Source organism: Notothenia rossii (genome assembly GCF_949606895.1).
Source record: "Notothenia rossii genome assembly, chromosome: 2".
NCBI lineage: Eukaryota > Metazoa > Chordata > Actinopteri > Perciformes > Nototheniidae > Notothenia > Notothenia rossii.
Window position 1 is genome coordinate 23,220,043 of NC_136904.1, and position 16,684 is coordinate 23,236,726.

Consider the following 16,684-nt stretch of genomic DNA (forward strand, 5'->3'; position numbering starts at 1 on the left):
ACTGTTGATACTGATCCATAACAGAAACTAATGCCCAAGTATCAGCCGTATCTCGCGTTACCTAATGCAACTCCACACTACGGTGCTGTGTACCGGAGGGGAGACGCGAGATACGGCTGATACTTGACGATCTGGCGGAGAAAGGTTGTGGAGCCTCCGTTGATATGCCGTTGTAAATGGCTTGATGGAAAGCAGGTGTGTAGTCGGGGAGGGTGCACAGCTGACTGCAGCAGGTGAGTGGAGATTGAGCCGGGAGCCAGGAGTGACAGCCACCAAGCACACACAAACAACACAGACAGGGGGAAACAAACAAACACAAAGGAGACGGCTGGAGCAGTACAGCCACCACAGCGTTACCTAATGGAACTCCACACTACGTATTACGGTGCCGTGTACCGGAGGGGGGAGAGAGAGAGCAGCGAAGGGGTGGGGGGAGAGAGATGTAATACGGTTTCCTGATAAAGCTGTGGATAGTATGTGCTGCAGGGAGGTGGATGCACGACGCAAATCCTACATTCACTTTTTTAATTGTAATTTTCAATCAAGTTTAAGCATAAATGTAGAAGAAAAAAAAACTTGCAAGATGCTCTTTAAAGGGGACCTATCATGCAAAATGCACCTTTGTACGTCTTTTATACATGAATAAACCCTCTCTATTTTCCTCCTCCAAATCTCAACAAAAAAAAAGGGGCTGCAACGGATCTGAAAAAAACGGATCCAGATTTCAACACTTTTCTACGTCACAAAGAGGTGCTCCGCTTATTGGTCAACTCTCCACCTATCAGGGGAATGAGCCATGGCCACGTGCATTGCCAAACCTCTCATTTGCATATAGGACGGATATCCATCCATTTGGCTATTCAAATGTTAACGAAACGGACAGACTTCCGTGCACATCAGCGGCTGTCGGATTAAAACAGTTTAATGCACTTTTAACACTCACGTACCCAGGATTCCTGCTCCTTTCCTGGGTTACAAAGTGAGGTGACGCAACCTGTCCTCTGGGTGCGCTCTGTGGGGGGGGGGGGTATCGCAGCCTGCTCCTCTCTGCCTGCCTGCCGCTGCGCTCTGTCTCTATCCACACAACTTTTCCCCGCCTTTCAGAGACTTATTGCTGGGTCAAACTCTAAGTTACAAACTGTACACATTGCATTCTTGCTAATTGGCCAAAATATGAACGGAATAAGTAGCAAGCATCGTAACAAACAAAAGTAAAAATAAATAGGGACAACAGCTTGTCAACTATCCATTCAGAAACATCCTGCTGCAACCGAGATGTTTGCACCTCCACCAAAACCTCCGCTGCTTTAGGGTCAGTTTCTGGATCAAATTGATAATATGCTTGAATATGCATTGCTCTGAGATGACATGTTTATTCCACACTCGTAATCACAGCAAGCATGGTAACATGACTCTCGCCAGCTCATGCCCATACTTGCCAACCTTGAGACCTCAGAAATCGGGAGCATTTCAAAATGCAAAATGGGGGGAGGGGGGGTGTTAATTAACATTAACATGCTTATTGTAGTTATAAGTGCAATGCCTTGCGGCCTGTAAATCTGATTTTGTCAGAAATCGGGAGAAATGCGGGAGAAATGTGACCCCGGGAGGAAACCGGGAGAGGGCAATGAAATCGGGAGTCTCCCGCAAAAATCGGGAGGGTTGACAAGTATGCTCATGCCCCCCTCTTCTGCAGGGGGGCGTGGTCAGCTGCTGCTCAGAATTTTCAAAGACAGGCTTGGAATAGAGCAAAAATGAGCAAAACGAGGCATGGCTAAAAAATGATCTGTTTGGTATTTTGAAAAATAAAATGTATAACTATACCCTATATAGGTATGGTCATACACTATATAATTTAAATATACTATGATAGGTCTCCTTTAAACTATGCATGTTAACAATAATCTCAATTTGTTATGAATGTTAGGCAACATGATGCCTATTCTAATTTAATTTAAAAGATGTTGCTATGAATGCATACACCCAAGTGTATCTATTTCACTCAAAGCTTCTGTAGAGGTCCAAAAGACCAAAATAATTCAATTAAAATTCTAACAATAATTATTTGTTGTCAATACGTGGACAATCTTTTTATCAATATAATAGTTGCCGCTTAGGCAATACAATCTGATAGTGGCTATTACAACTTGCAAAGCTTTGATAAGACTTAGTTTCCTTCTAATGTAACCATGTAAAGTTCCCTAGTTGGACAGCAACAGAGTTTAGATTAGACTGACAAATTTGTTGGACATCCATCTTGCTATCATGGCTAACGGCTTTGGCATAATTGCTGGGATGTACATGTACAAATTCTGAAAGCATCCAAGGATCACTTCCAGAAAGTGGAAAATATGCTGAATAGGATGTTATAGAGTGTTTTTCATACAAACAACTTTTATTTTTCACATAAGTAATGAGTCCTAATGTACGAGTATGAGATGCTCCACGGCCCTGGAAGTTACTATTGTATGTAGTTAGTAAATGGTAAATGGACTGCATATTATATTGCACTTCTCCAGTCATTGCGACCCCTCAAAGCCCTTTACGTATACAAGTCCACATTCACCTATTAAAAAACGACACCCACGCATTAAAACAGATATAGAGGTTAAATACAAGAGGCCACCTCCTCACGAACATTCACCCACTGTTGGCCTTGCCATCAGGAGCAATTTGGGGTTAAGTATCTTGCCCAGTGTTATGTCGACATAACACTGAATGGAGGTCGACAATCTACCTCCTGAGCCGCAGTGGCCCAGCGATTCATTGGACAATGCTAAGGCAGGCAGTTAATTATTTAACATTGTTGTTTTTAAGTATTTTTGGTTTTGGATACACTACCTAAACTAGTATTGCTTTTAATGGAGAATGTGGAGAAATTGTAAATTGAACAGGCCTGCCTTGCATAGTCACAAAGCCGGTATTTGAGAATATATTATAATATTTAATCATTACTAAATAAAAAAAGGTCTAATATAACATTTAACTGGTTTTATAATGGTCCAGATGGTTATCTGCCGAAATAAAACAAATCAGATTGTGTTGTTTTTCATGCCATGGTTAATAAGAACAGAACAAGGGGAGGGTGGTGTGTTTGTGTGTGCTGCTGTTATTATGCTTACAAAATAGAAATGAGCATTCCTGGCAGTCATAAGCCCCATGATAAAATTGCAGATGAAGAAAAACTATTTAGACAGAGCCAGAGCGGAGTGCCAGACATTTTGGGTGTTGTTTTTGGGTGGGAGAAAAACTGCAGGTGATGCATTTCATTTTCTTCAGATAAGAGCCTCACCTTTTGATCAAGCCAAGGTTTAACCCACATCCAGCTGTGAGTGAACCAACATAAAATAAGCCTTTGAAAAGTAACTTTAATAGGAGATGAGAAATACTCTGGAGCCATGGTTACTGGAGATGGACTGGAGATGAAAGAGATAGCATTCTCTTTGTTAGCCAATGTCATTGAGAGGGTTTAAGCCAGAAGGAGTGAGACCTCCACAAAGCATAAGCTTTTCACCAGCGTGTGTCATTACCAGTGTTCAAAAGCGGCTTAGACCTTAGTTTGTGTGTAAATTTGGCTCAAATTTGATATTATAATGCTATATACAAGCCATTATTACGCACCAAATATCCCTGGTCAAAAAAGATAACAATAGAGCTAAGGAATAGAGCTGAAAACTAAACATAAAAAAAAAAAAAACACAAAGTCCATGCTCACATACAGGTACATACTTCTGTGATTGAGCAAAGAAAAAAGAAGTGATAAATATGAACGCTTCATAACACTTAATAGTTAATGTTGTGTGTGTGCTGCTGATCTTTACCTGACCAAGTAGTCGTTCCGAATAAGCATCAGGTGCTGCAGTATAGATAGAAAATAGGGCTCTGCATTGCTGTCCTTCACCATGCTCTGCACAATGCTGAACACATCACCCACATCAGTGAACAGAGTCAAGGACTTTTATGTAAAACGAAACATTGCATTTTCACATAACAAAGTACGGTAAGCCCCTGAAAAGAAATGAACAAGTTATGTATTTTACAACATGTATAACACCGTTCGTAGGATTCACGTGGGAAGTTTGCTTATGTAGTAGAAATCCGAAAAATAGGTCCATACATTTTCCGCCACTTTCCGATTCACCAAACATTGCGTACCGGCGAGGAAAGTGCGTATGGCACTTCCTACGCCGGTTTCCATTTATAAATCACAACCGACTCGAAATGCGGTGCAGCTTTTGCGGGCTTCACGTAACGCCCATATTTGCCTATAAATAGTCAAAGAAACGCCCATTCATTCATTCATTTTGACTGACTTTATGGAGAAGATCGCAGGAAATGACGACAGAACAGCTAAACAAAACATCTCACACCGCGTCAGATTTTGGTTATTTTGGGGAGGTCGAGATTATCATATTCTTTGGTGGATGCAGTTTGAACCAGAGTAGCAGCATGGAGGTCGGATCGTCACCAAAATAAATAAATAAGTGGTCCGAAAAAGGTTAATGACAAAAAAAATACACATAGCCTTCCTCAGGCAGTGTGTTTGTACCGGGGACAGGTGACCCCTCCTTGATGAGAAACTGTAAGAAATGATCGGGGAATCCTTCCGGAGTGGAGTCATGACGACTGGATCTGAATTATGTTTTGTATTTGGTGGTTTCTGTCCCAGCTGTCGATCTGGGGGGGGGGGTGCTAGTGGAGTATGAAGCACTCTGTATCGCGAATGTCAACGAGGGGGGGGGGGGGGGGGGTGCTAGTGGAGTATGAAGCCCTCTGTATCGCGAATGTCAACGGGGGGGGGGGGGGGGGTGCTAGTGGAGTGCACGCGTCTCACACAAGCCTAGTTTGGTGGGAGGTACCCTGGAAAGAAATCTCGCCGTGAGAAATACAAGGTGTGACGTGTGAGCGTGTGAATGGAGTGAAATGCATGTGTCTCAAGCCAAATGCGTGAGACTTGAGAGCTCTGAGTTTCCATACCTCCTGTGTTTTACGAGCGACTTATCAAGTCTTGGCAAACGGCATAAAACACGATTAAACAACATATATAAAACCATGCTCCTATCTACAACCTATAGAAATGCAAAACGGCGTCAGTTTAGACGTAATTCTGTCCTCCTGCTTACCGCATCATTTAAATAACATATCCGTATTTATTTATTTCTACCAGTTATGTTTTTGTGTGCACTGAGGAGTCTCAAACAGGTGCTTGTTAACTCTTTTTAAGATTGGCTTTAATCAATGTTTGAAAATGAATTCTTCATATATGATAATTGAGAGGAAACATTTTATTTATGGTATTATTTCCACATATTTCTCTCCATTCTTCCTTCTGCCAACGGTGTCGCAGTTTCTCGTCTCTCCCGTTTTTGTGCTTAGTGCGTACACATGGGTTAGAGTTTGCGTGGAGGACCGCACGTTTTCCCGTCAAGTTAGTATTTTATAAATCGCAAACATTGCGTAGAAACTGCCGTACGCCATTTTTTGAGCGTATATCCCTTATAAATGAGGTACCTGACCTTTTAAAATGTACTGTATTATAGAAAACCTCACATGAAGCGGACAATCAATTAGAATTTTGTGTTTTTTAAAATGAAAAGGATATTCCAACTCGCACTTGATGTCTTCCAGCCGATGGGAGAACTCCATCATGTCCTCTTCTTTGTGCTCCTCAAATACCTTCAGCTGAATGTCAAGGGCCTCATTCCTTATGGTTGTCAGATGCTTCAGATGGATTATATTAGATAAAGGAAAAAAAATGTAAGAGAGACAAAGGATATAGCTAAATAAATCAAACAGAAGGGCTTGAGACCCTTTTTGATGTCTGCTCGGGTAAATTCAAGGAGCTCATACAAAATGCTATCACACATGATTTAAAGGTGTGGGGACAGAGCCTCACTTTAATGTATTTGTTTTCTTGGCATCAACAGCTACAATGTTTACAACAATACACATGTTAGGTAGAGGGTATAAAAGCCAGTGGGTATATTATAACCCAGGCACTAACAATCAAAACTTTATTGGTTTCTGGGTGCTGGCACAGACAAAGGACGTGCAAACTCTCCTCTGTGTTTCATAAATTATTTGCTGGAGCAAATCTACAATATTTCACTGAAGTGGACACCTCATTTAAATATTAATACACAGTAGGTGTGGGTTTATACCGTGTGTGTGTTTGTGTGTGCGATTGTGTAGTTGTGCTGTGCTTACCGGCAATATCTCTTTCAGGCCACAGCGCATAAATTCATTTCTGATGTGCAGCCTGAGGTCCAGCTCATCAGGGGATGTTACTAGTGCGTTGATGAGTTGCATGCATGCCACCTGCAACATAAGGGGTGCACACAACAAAGGGAGAGAGAGGGGAGGAGAAAGGGAGAGAAGAGAAAAAGAGAGAGAATAGTGAGAGGGAGAACCAGAGAGCGACAACAGACTGCTTTTTTTCCAGAAGTTGATGAAATGCATGCCAGCATGCATTCTAAATGAGTTGTGTACCTGGGATGCAGAAGACCATAACTAATGCATCGTCTATTTTCTCCAGTCACCAACCAGGGGGGCTGATTTTAATATTAATGCAACAACTGCAGACCCATACACACAAAACTAACTAACAGTCAATTTCAGGGCAAACTCTCTCTTTTGGAAGCTGCTTTTCGCTCCCCTAAGAGTTTGGTTTACTGCACAGGGACCGCTGCATCCTGTGACTCTTCAACTTGCCAGGCAAACACAAGACAGAAAAATCTATTATTGATCAGTGAAGCAATCCACTCATGTGTGAAAAGAGGGTATGGCAGTGCTAGAGCCAAGGCAGGATATTTAGATGTTTTCAGATTGAAAGCATACTTATTTTTACTTTTGTACTCAATTATAGTAATTATCTGTCCTCCAAGTAATATGTTCATATTGAAATACAGAGGTAGCATTACAAAGTGTCACAAAACCTTTATCTTGACCTGTTACTGGGGTACAATGGCCGTCAACAATACAATTGGAGTATTTGAAGATCCTAACAATTGAATGATTTCCTACAATCCACATAGTCTTCGGTTTAAGTAGTACACAAACTCATTTGAAGACAAATCAATATGCTGAGTTGAAACTTGCTGAAGGCAGAAAATCAATAAAAAGGACAAAAGGGGGGCAAGAAAGATCACTGAAATGCTTGACATCATAAAACACCACAATATAGATGCTACATTAGCATTTTAAGTCTATTTGTTTCCAGCTCATAGCACATGTAAATTATTAAAATATGTATATTTAAGAATCTTCAATAGCCTAAGCTTGTAATAGGAATAATGCAGGGATCAATTACAAATATGTGAAGGCACTTAGACCTTAAGAGAATATATGGGCATCTTTGATTTTGGTGTTCCCTCTTGTGTGTATTTACACTCATTGTCTAAATACACACTTCCACAGAGCCAAGGGCTCCCAGCAGACGGACCTTCAGTGAAGTCAAGTGCCAAGAAAAGCCTTTGGCCACGCAGCGCCACAGTGGTTAGGATAACAGTATCGTGCTTTAATAATGCATGGGCTTAAAAAGAGACTGTGCTGCGTTTTAGAAGTGGGAAAGTAATAGCAAAGCATAAATTCCTTTAATATTTTTCATAACTGTTGCTTCCACCCTCGTAGAGTATTGCTAAAGTTTTGCACCTGTCAAAGGTAGTTACATCAAACTGCAGGTAAAAGCTATGGAAAATGCTACAGGGGGCATGACATATATCATCTGTCAATAAGGTTTAACATCATTGGTTACCGCATCCTAATACGAAACAACCACAGGAGAAAATGGTAATAGATTCTAGACGTGTTATACTCATCTTGTGTGTGCGTGTGTGTGGGGGTGTGTGCGTGCGTGTGTGCGTGTGTGTGTGCGCGCGCACGTGGTATTGAATGAATGATCGTATCCCACAGCTAACAATTAAAAATGCAGACAACATACTACAATCATTAATTACATTATTATGAGAGAAACCAATGCCACCCTCGTTTAAAGCAGCCCATATGCAATACCTCAAGTGTATGTATCGGTAGGGAGATGATAGATCTCAAACACAGTGTCCAAAAAAAAAAGGAATTGCATGCCAAAGGAATGCATGAGATGATAAAACGGACTATGCGCATCGACTGGGAGAAATGTGTCAAACCTTAAAGTGGATTAGGAGGAATCAGAGGTTACAAGATTATAGCTTTGGAACATGAGAAAGGGATAGCCTCTTTCTGTATGAATACAAAAAATAAAGATGTTTAGTTTGCTTTATTATGTTCTCTTGTTATTGGTTTTCTTCAAGCAGTAATTGTTTTTGTTATCCTCCATGAATTCATCCCTGGTGCAACAGTTCTCAAAATAAAGCTTGTTTTACATTTTTCTCATCATAACTAGATGTTGCTGTAACTGAAATGCTAATACTGTCATCAGTAAATATAATAACATAAGACCACAAATCACAGATGATATTTATCTTAATTAGGAACACCATTTCACAATGATTACGTTCATTATTGCAAGTGGTAAAATAAGATTAACAGGATAATATTGAACTTGTTACCTTACAGTTTCTTGTTTGATCCGCAAAATGAATAACATGCGAGACACTTCAACACAAACCAACTGCTTCAAGAACAGCTCGCTGGGTAGTGAATTAAAGGAGACCAAATATTTGCAATGTATAGTTGTTTGAATGTTGCCGTTGTACTCTTCCTAGAATTAAAACAAGTATAAACGTAACTCTTTTGGGCAAGAAAATACTTTCAAATCCAATCATGTGCAAGTCCCCTGAGCACAGAGAGGTTATGATAAGTTAAAATGGTTAACTTCCCAAAAGCCCTTCCATATTTCATTTCAGAGAAATGTGATGGGGGCAGAGCGGTGTCGCTGGCTGTACAGAGCTTGTACTTTGCACTTACTTGTAATTGAACCGAGCGATCTCGGAGTCCCTGCACAATGGGACTGAACCTCTCGATGCCTCGCCATTCTCCTGCTGTGGTGATGGCTTCAAGGACCTTTTCCAAACTAAATGAGAACATGAAATGCATGAGCGAACAATTGAGGAAAAATTAAGTCATACATTCATTTCAAGGGATTTTGACCAATGAGCTCTCTCCTATTCCACTGTATCCAATGTCCCTTTATTGTCAATTTGACGAAAGTGGATGGTCTTTTCCAGGGGATTTCATCACTTTCACCATAGAACACACCAGGAGACTTGAGTTTGATTGTACCAGGACTTTTTATACTATAGTGCACTTGAAAATGCATACTTTAATGCCTATTTAAATGACACTTAAAATATCTCCTATATGATGCTGATATCTCTTTCAATCTCTCAAACTATATTACCTCACCAATATATTGTGTATTTTTACTAGACACTACTCTCGTAAAAACATTGTTGATATACAATATATTGACACCAGAGTTGTGGTGTGTCCTTTTAAGAGTGAGTGACATACCTAGTTTATTCAAATACAAATATTATACTCTGTGAATATGTGGCAGTTCACGCTTTTGCAAATGATTGTCTTGTTATGCTTCACCCTTAACATTGTAAGCCCTGTAAAAACCTTTTGATTCCGTGAGATAATAAATGATAAACAGCTCTTATCACACCAAAACCAATAGAGTCTTGCTTTTGCAAAATCCAAAATATCGACTTTGAACATTACAAAAGCTGTGAGACACGGACATGTTGACAGAATGAATGAAGCCAGGCCATACGTGTTCTCTTCGCCCACAATGCAGATGGCTGACAGCAGCTTCACCACGTCAGTCATCATGGCAGACTGGGTGGGATCAATGGCTCTCGCCAATAACGCAAGACTCTTCTCTTCCCCCAGGATTCGATCCAGGCCATACTGAAGTAAACAAAAAAGACAAAACATGATTACCCTGAAAGGTTGTGATTCTCCACTTTTGCAAGAAGAACACAGTTTCCTGTGTAACATTCAAACAAAATCCTATTACCTCAAGACTCATTTTTATTTTAGTTCCATCTGTAATGCAATGCCACATTGGCACAGCACAATTTAGTGTGCAAATGGCAGGGTAATTTATAACCTGATTTAGAATAATTCTGTTATGAGTTGCAGTGTGTTGGATACTGAAGCTAACGCAGAGAAAAACACTCTAGCAAGGACACCATCATTAAAAGTACCAATAGTGTTAGTGTAATTGTCAATACAGTACACGCATATGGTAAAAGCAATGTACAATGAAAACAATTTTAAGCGTCATTCAATCCTGTAATTACTGCTGAACAATGAAAGATCAGGTTCATTTATAATATGTGTTTGTAAAGAGAAAAGCAATAATTGAATTGTTCAATCAACAAATAAAACATTACATTTGATTCAGGTTTTATAGCCGTGAAAAGGGGCTTTATTTGACCAAGTAAGGCTTCAAAAAGTGATGCTTTTTCCCTTTCCCTTGTGATGAGGGGTTATACATTTAAAGAGAGTCATCCAAACAAGGATTGTAAAGTCAGTTTTTAAAATAGATTTGCTAGTAAGAAATGTATATTTTGTTGAATTGTATGTCACTTTCGTTTCATGTCTATCGTCATATATTTCCAATATTTAGCAGTGCTTCACACAGTAAAACTTAAAGGATGAATTGGTCAAAAAGCGGCATTGACTCTTGTGTCAATGCCGCAAAGAGCAGTTGACACTTCAGGTTAAACTATTCAACCATATGTTTGATGTTCGCACTGCATTGTTTTTCAGCAGTTGTCTCTCTATACTATACTAAAACCTATTCAATCTTCAATATGTTGTTTATATATACACAGCACAGCATAGAATAGATGAAGTGATAACACTGGCAACTATTGAAGTCAGTATGAACAAAGTCATACAAATAAAAGATATCTGTGAACACTACATGCACTTAGAGTAACTTTAAAGCTTAGCAAACATATCTGATCTAAATTGGGGAAATGGTTTTCTTGATAAAGTTCAGTTGTTAAAAAGGGCAGTTTCCCTGTGTGTTAACCTAACTATGAATATGTCTTTATTATGCCATTGGTGACAGACAATAGAATATATGCAACTATGTGACTTGATGCAGGGTGGCAGAAAGTCTGCAGTGACAGCTGGCAGAGAACACCTGTCTTCTTGGCATTGTGCGTACATCCCATCCCAAGATGCCTCCCTAGCCAGGGAAAGGTCTAGGCTGACAGAGAGGCCTGCGGGTAAATGCTGGCGCCTGGCGCCTGTTGAGACGCCGGATTACATGAGACCTTACAGCACACTTTGCGCCAGAGTGCCTGTATATCTGTCTCCGTTGGGCTTAAGCTCCATGTGGCAAGAGTTTTTTTTCTTTTCTTTTTAGCTTCTGTGGACTTACAACACACACGGAGGACAAGCTGGAGCATTGTAAAATTGAGCTTCCTCAACTCTTTTTAGGAAGCAATTTTTTTACAATTGGAAAAACATGTATAATTTCTGTCATTCTGTTGGCAAACCTAAGAAAACTTGCCTAACCAAACTGTAACTTAATAATTTCAAAATTAGTTATAACAATATGACATTGATAAGTTGTATTTTCAGGTTCATTAAGGAGCAAGCTACAGATGACAGCTTCACATACATAATCACATGACCTAAATCAGGTCTGTTAGAGATGCCGACTATCAGCTTCTGTTCCTTTTTGGTCTTGTATTTTCTAAATTACATTTTGTATCTTCTATAAGCCATTTGTTTAATGTAACACGACGACTGTCAATAGCCGCGTTCACACCGCAGTACTTTTCCCACTTTAGTTCCGAATCTTCCGATATAGTTCTGAAATGTCGCGTTTACACCAAAAAGAGCCGGAACTAAAATTAGTTAATCAGAACCTTTTTTACCCCCTGCTAGAGAGCAGGGACTTTCGTGGGAGAAAAAAGTTCCTATGTCTGATTGGCTGGGCGGAATGCAACGCAAACCATTTTATTATCCTCGCATTAGCATTATTAGCATTAGCCCAGCGCACAAACGCAGAGAGAATAACTTATGGCAACACAAAAGAAAACATGGGAGCGGTGGAGATGAGGAGGTGTCGGCGTTCTGGCGATTTACTCGGAAGGCTTCAGTAGCCAGTCCCCAACTCCGGGGACTTCCGGCCGGGAACTTCGGGTGGCAGTATACGCGTGAAGTTGTTTGCGGCCTGCCAGTAAACCCAAAGCAGAAGAAGAAGAAGTGACGTCAGCAGCTTCATTTGCCTAATCCTCCCCCAGGGACTTATTCCGGTGTGAACGCGATCTGTACTTAGTTCATGAGAACTAAAGAGTTCTCATGAACTAAGTTCTCATGAACCTTTGTGGGAAAAGTACTGCGGTGTGAATGCGCCTGTCCACCTGTCTTTACTATAGTATAGCTTATGGACCAAATAGTCCTATAGCTAATGTAACTACACTAAAGGAACTAAATCCGTAACCAAACGCTATTTTGGAATATTATGTTGCATTCCAATGAATCTGAGAAACTGTACAATGACTGCTTTGACTGTGTTGCAATACTCAAACACAACACTTAGACATGGACAAAGTGCTCTGTGATTTTAAGTTATTAATGTAGTATTTTTCCACTTTGAAACAAGTTGTGTTTCTTCCCCTGTTCTCTCACAGGCATCCCTTTCTCTCCTTTAGACTTTCCTGGTCACACACTCACTCTGTTAAAGAGCCTGTGACACGAGTTTCCCCCATCATCCAAACCCATCAATTTGAGTAAATATTGTCCCCTTGAAAACCGTTACTGAACTGATTTTGGATATTTGTACTTTGATAACCATTAATCTGCCCTTCAATGTTGACCATTTCCTGGATCTTCTCGGGGATTCTTCAAGTCCCGCCCAATTATGTGTGACGTCATTGCGGGCACAGCGCTCCAGCTGCACCGTTCAGGGTTGCGGTCGGATAGTTTAAAAAATCAGCTCCTAAGTTCTAACCCTATCTCCTATTCCTTGACCTCTGAGTGAAACGTCACGGGGTTAAGGGATAGTGGATAGGAGAATTAAAAAGGACTTAGGAGAAGAGACTGCGGTACTTTAGAGAATCCGAATGCACTTTCACTATCCGACGTGTTTATGATGCGCCAGCGGACGTCATTGTGTGCGTCTGCTGCTGTGGTGAAACTATGGAAACTACAGTATTCTATACAACAGACTACATGGATGTTTAATAAGAACGAGGGACTACTGTAAACTCATCCAGAGACTCTGCACCGTGCTCTGATGCTGTTGTTTTATGCTTTATGAACGTGGACAACAGAGAAACATATTCTTCATGAGGAAAGTTGTAATTGAAATAAACAACAGTGTTTCCCCTATATACAAATAGTGGCGGCGCAGCGCCGCTGCTGAAATATGAGCGCCGCTGCTAGGAGGCGCCAGCCAGGTACCAAAAATAATAATAATAAGTGGCGACCCTTTTTCATTTTTGATTGTTTGTTATGTGGATTTGTAGTATTTGTGTTGCTGTATGTTCAATAAAGGTGTATTTTTGCTAAATCTTGAGACATTGCCACTGTATGTACTGGCAGGGCAAATTTCTGGCATAGGCGGTCGCATAGGGCGCCAGATCTGGGAGGCGCTGCGCTGGTAGCTCTGGGAGGGAAAAAACATTTTTGACCATTGGCACTCATCCAAATGTTCGGCCTTGATGTAACAACATTCATAATTAAGTAAATGTAACACCCTTTTCACACCGGTTACACATTTAATTTGCCCTGTACGGTGGGCGCTGTAAGTGATGAAAGTGGGGGATGTTGGCTTATCAGGCGCCCGCAGCTCACAGCCAAAGTGCGAGCGTGGTAGAGAGCGAGCAAGGGAGAGAGAGAGAGGGCGCACCGGTACCGGCGCTGTTGTTATTAGAATCTGGTGCTAGCAGCGCTAGCGGATATAAGAAGTAGATGTTTCTACAACCAGGGTGGAGGAGAGCTCTCCTGTCAGACTGAGAGGGGCTCAGTGAGGTAAAGGACTCTGAGTGTTTAGATAGTTAATTTTAGTCTAAGTTATTTCAGTGGGTCTCAAACGTTTTGACCACAAATTATGTAAACACATATTTCCAAGGCACTCCTTTATAATTATTAGGATAAATAAAAACAGGTTTGAAATCATTCCAATGTCAGTAATCCAAAAATATCGTTTAAAGTTGGAGAGATACAAAAATATGAATAAATAAATGTTAACTAAATAAGATATGAATGAACAACAAAAATTAAATAAGTAACATGTATTTGTTATTGGCTATGGTAGGTTATTGGTTATGTTCACATACTTATTTGATTATTAAAATGTAAACCGATCTTTTTCATATGGGCGTTTTAGAGTTGTGCCCCCTAGATCTAGTCTCTAGTAATTGTGTGCTCAAAGTGCACCAGATCGAAGCATTTTACTGTAAAATGTTCAACAAAAAAATCTTCCCGGGAGGGCATACCCCCGGACCCCCCTAGAGGATGTGACGTCCACCCCCCAATTCAAAGATGTTTATACAATACTGGATACATTTGAAGCCATTATGACTTCTATTACCATTACATTACATTGCATTTAGCTGACGCCTTTATCCAAAGCGACTTACAATAAGCACATTCGACCGGGAAGATACAACCTTGAAGAATACAGAATCATATAAGTACATCAGGTTTCATAGAGCCAAACATTTCAAGTGCTACTCAACTGGCTTTAGATAAGCCAGCCCTTTACTAGTATATAAGTGCTTTGTTAGTAATTGTATCGCTCGAAGTGGAGTCGAAAGAGATGAGTTTTCAGTCGTCGCCGGAAGATGTGCAAGCTATCTGCTGTCCTGTTTTCAATGGGGAGCTCATTCCACCATTTTGGAGCCAGGATAGCAAACCCACGTGTTTTTGCTGATGGGAACTTGGGTCCCTCTCGCAGTGTGGGTGCAGCGAGCTGTTTGGCCGATGCAGAGCGAGTGCACGTGCTGGGGTGTACAGTTTAACCATGTCCTGGATGTAGGAAGGGCCAGATCCATTCGCAGCATGGTACGCAAGTACCAGTGTTTTGAAGTGGATTCTAGCAGTTACCGGAAGCCAGTGAAGGGAGCGGAGGAGCGGCGTGGTGTGGGAGAATTTTGGAAGGTTGAAGACTAGACGAGCCGCTGCATTCTGGATGAGCTGCAGAGGTCGGATGGCACATGCAGGTAGACCAGCCAGGAGGGAGTTGCAGTAGTCTAGGCGTGAGATGACAAGAGCCTGGACCAGAACCTGCGCTGATTTCTGGGTCAGCTGGGGACGTATCCTCCTGATGTTGTAAAGCGTGTATCTGCAGCAGCGGGTTGTAGCAGCAATGTTTGCAGTGAAGGACAGTTTGTTATCTAGGGTCACACCCAGATTCCTTGCAGTCTGAGTGGGGGAAACAACAGAGGTGCCGATGTTGATTGTTAGGTCAAGAGTGGGACAATCTTTTCCCGGAAGGAAAAGCAGTTCAGTCTTGTCAAGGTTGAGCTTGAGGTGATGAGCAGACATCCACTGAGAGATGTCTGCTAGGCAAGAAGAGATGCGTGCGACGGCTTGGGTCTCTGAGCGCGGAAAGGACAGAATTAGTTGGGTGTCGTGAGCGTAGCAGTGGTATGAAAAACCATGTGGGCTAATGACAGATCCGAGCAAGTTTGTGTACAAGGAGAAGAGGAGGGGACCAAGAACAGAGCCCTGAGGGACCCCTGTAGTTAATTGAAAAGGGTCGGACTCGGACCCTCTCCAAGTTACCCTGTAGGTGCGGTCTTTGAGGTATGAGGTGAGGAGGGAAAGTGCAGTGCCTGAAACTCCAAGTTCTTGGAGAGTGTGAAGGAGGATACCTATGTCAATAAGCTTCTGTTTTTGCAGTGTATTTGTCTTTTGTAGAGATTTTTCATTTATTCTTTACATATAAAATGTCGCCTAAAATCTCACCTAGGGCAGCAAATTGTCTAGAACCGGCCCTGGTACTAGGCCTCAAGAGCCTTTTTTGTGCTGACATATAGAAACAAATTGGCGGGACGCACTTCGCACGCACTAAAAGAATTACACGCGCTCCGCTCTCACATTATGCTGGGCCCACGTGCCTTAGCACCGCTGCTATGACTCCATCCTAGGGGAAACACTGAAAAAGGAAAGGGAAATTTATGCTCGTCACCCTCTCCATCCGGTCCACATTAATACAAATGATCCCAATACGTATGATTGTATGAAAATATCTTAAAATAAATACAAATGTATTTATTATAAACGTTAGTCCTTAACATATATCACTGTGTATACCACCATTCAAACATCTTTTAAAAGTTGAACAAACCCCACACAGCTCAGTGAAATGTTGACTTTATTTGACAATTTCACTCATGTTCATATTTCTCTTTTTGATTATAATACTGATGAACGTTCAAAACAAAGCACTTTGGCAAGTTACCACATACGTTTTAAAATGCTTAATAAGCACTGTAACTTTCATGATATAACTTCTCCGTCATAATCGTTTGTTTCCGTGAACGGCCGACTGTTGTGTGACGGCAAATGCTGCGGCTGCAAGGCATTGTGGGGCAGCATTTTCTCCTCTCCTTTCGGTTAGGAGCCTCATCCCAATACCCCTCCTCGACTCCTCCTTTCCCTCACTCACTTCCCTTCCTTGCGTCTTAGCTCCGCCTCCGTAAGATGCGAGCCAGAGACAAGGGGGGTGACGCAAGGACAGAGGAGTCCTCAGGTATTAATTGGG

The 16,684-nt window shown here is 41.3% G+C and overlaps 1 protein-coding gene across 6 annotated transcripts in view; it reads right to left on the bottom strand.

Annotated features, from left to right (window-relative positions):
* The window catches only part of LOC307028832 (protein diaphanous homolog 3-like), a 218,784-nt gene that overhangs the window by 139,448 nt on the left and 62,652 nt on the right, over positions 1-16,684 (bottom strand). For all 6 annotated transcript variants that reach the window (XM_079664177.1, XM_079664176.1, XM_079664175.1 and 3 more), the window contains 5 exons: positions 9,716-9,852; positions 8,905-9,010; positions 6,208-6,318; positions 5,603-5,721; positions 3,822-3,938 (listed from right to left, as the gene is read on the bottom strand). In XM_079664177.1, the coding sequence (XP_079520303.1) occupies positions 3,822-3,938; positions 5,603-5,721; positions 6,208-6,318; positions 8,905-9,010; positions 9,716-9,852 (590 nt within the window). The remainder of the gene's footprint in view (positions 1-3,821; positions 3,939-5,602; positions 5,722-6,207; positions 6,319-8,904; positions 9,011-9,715; positions 9,853-16,684) is intronic.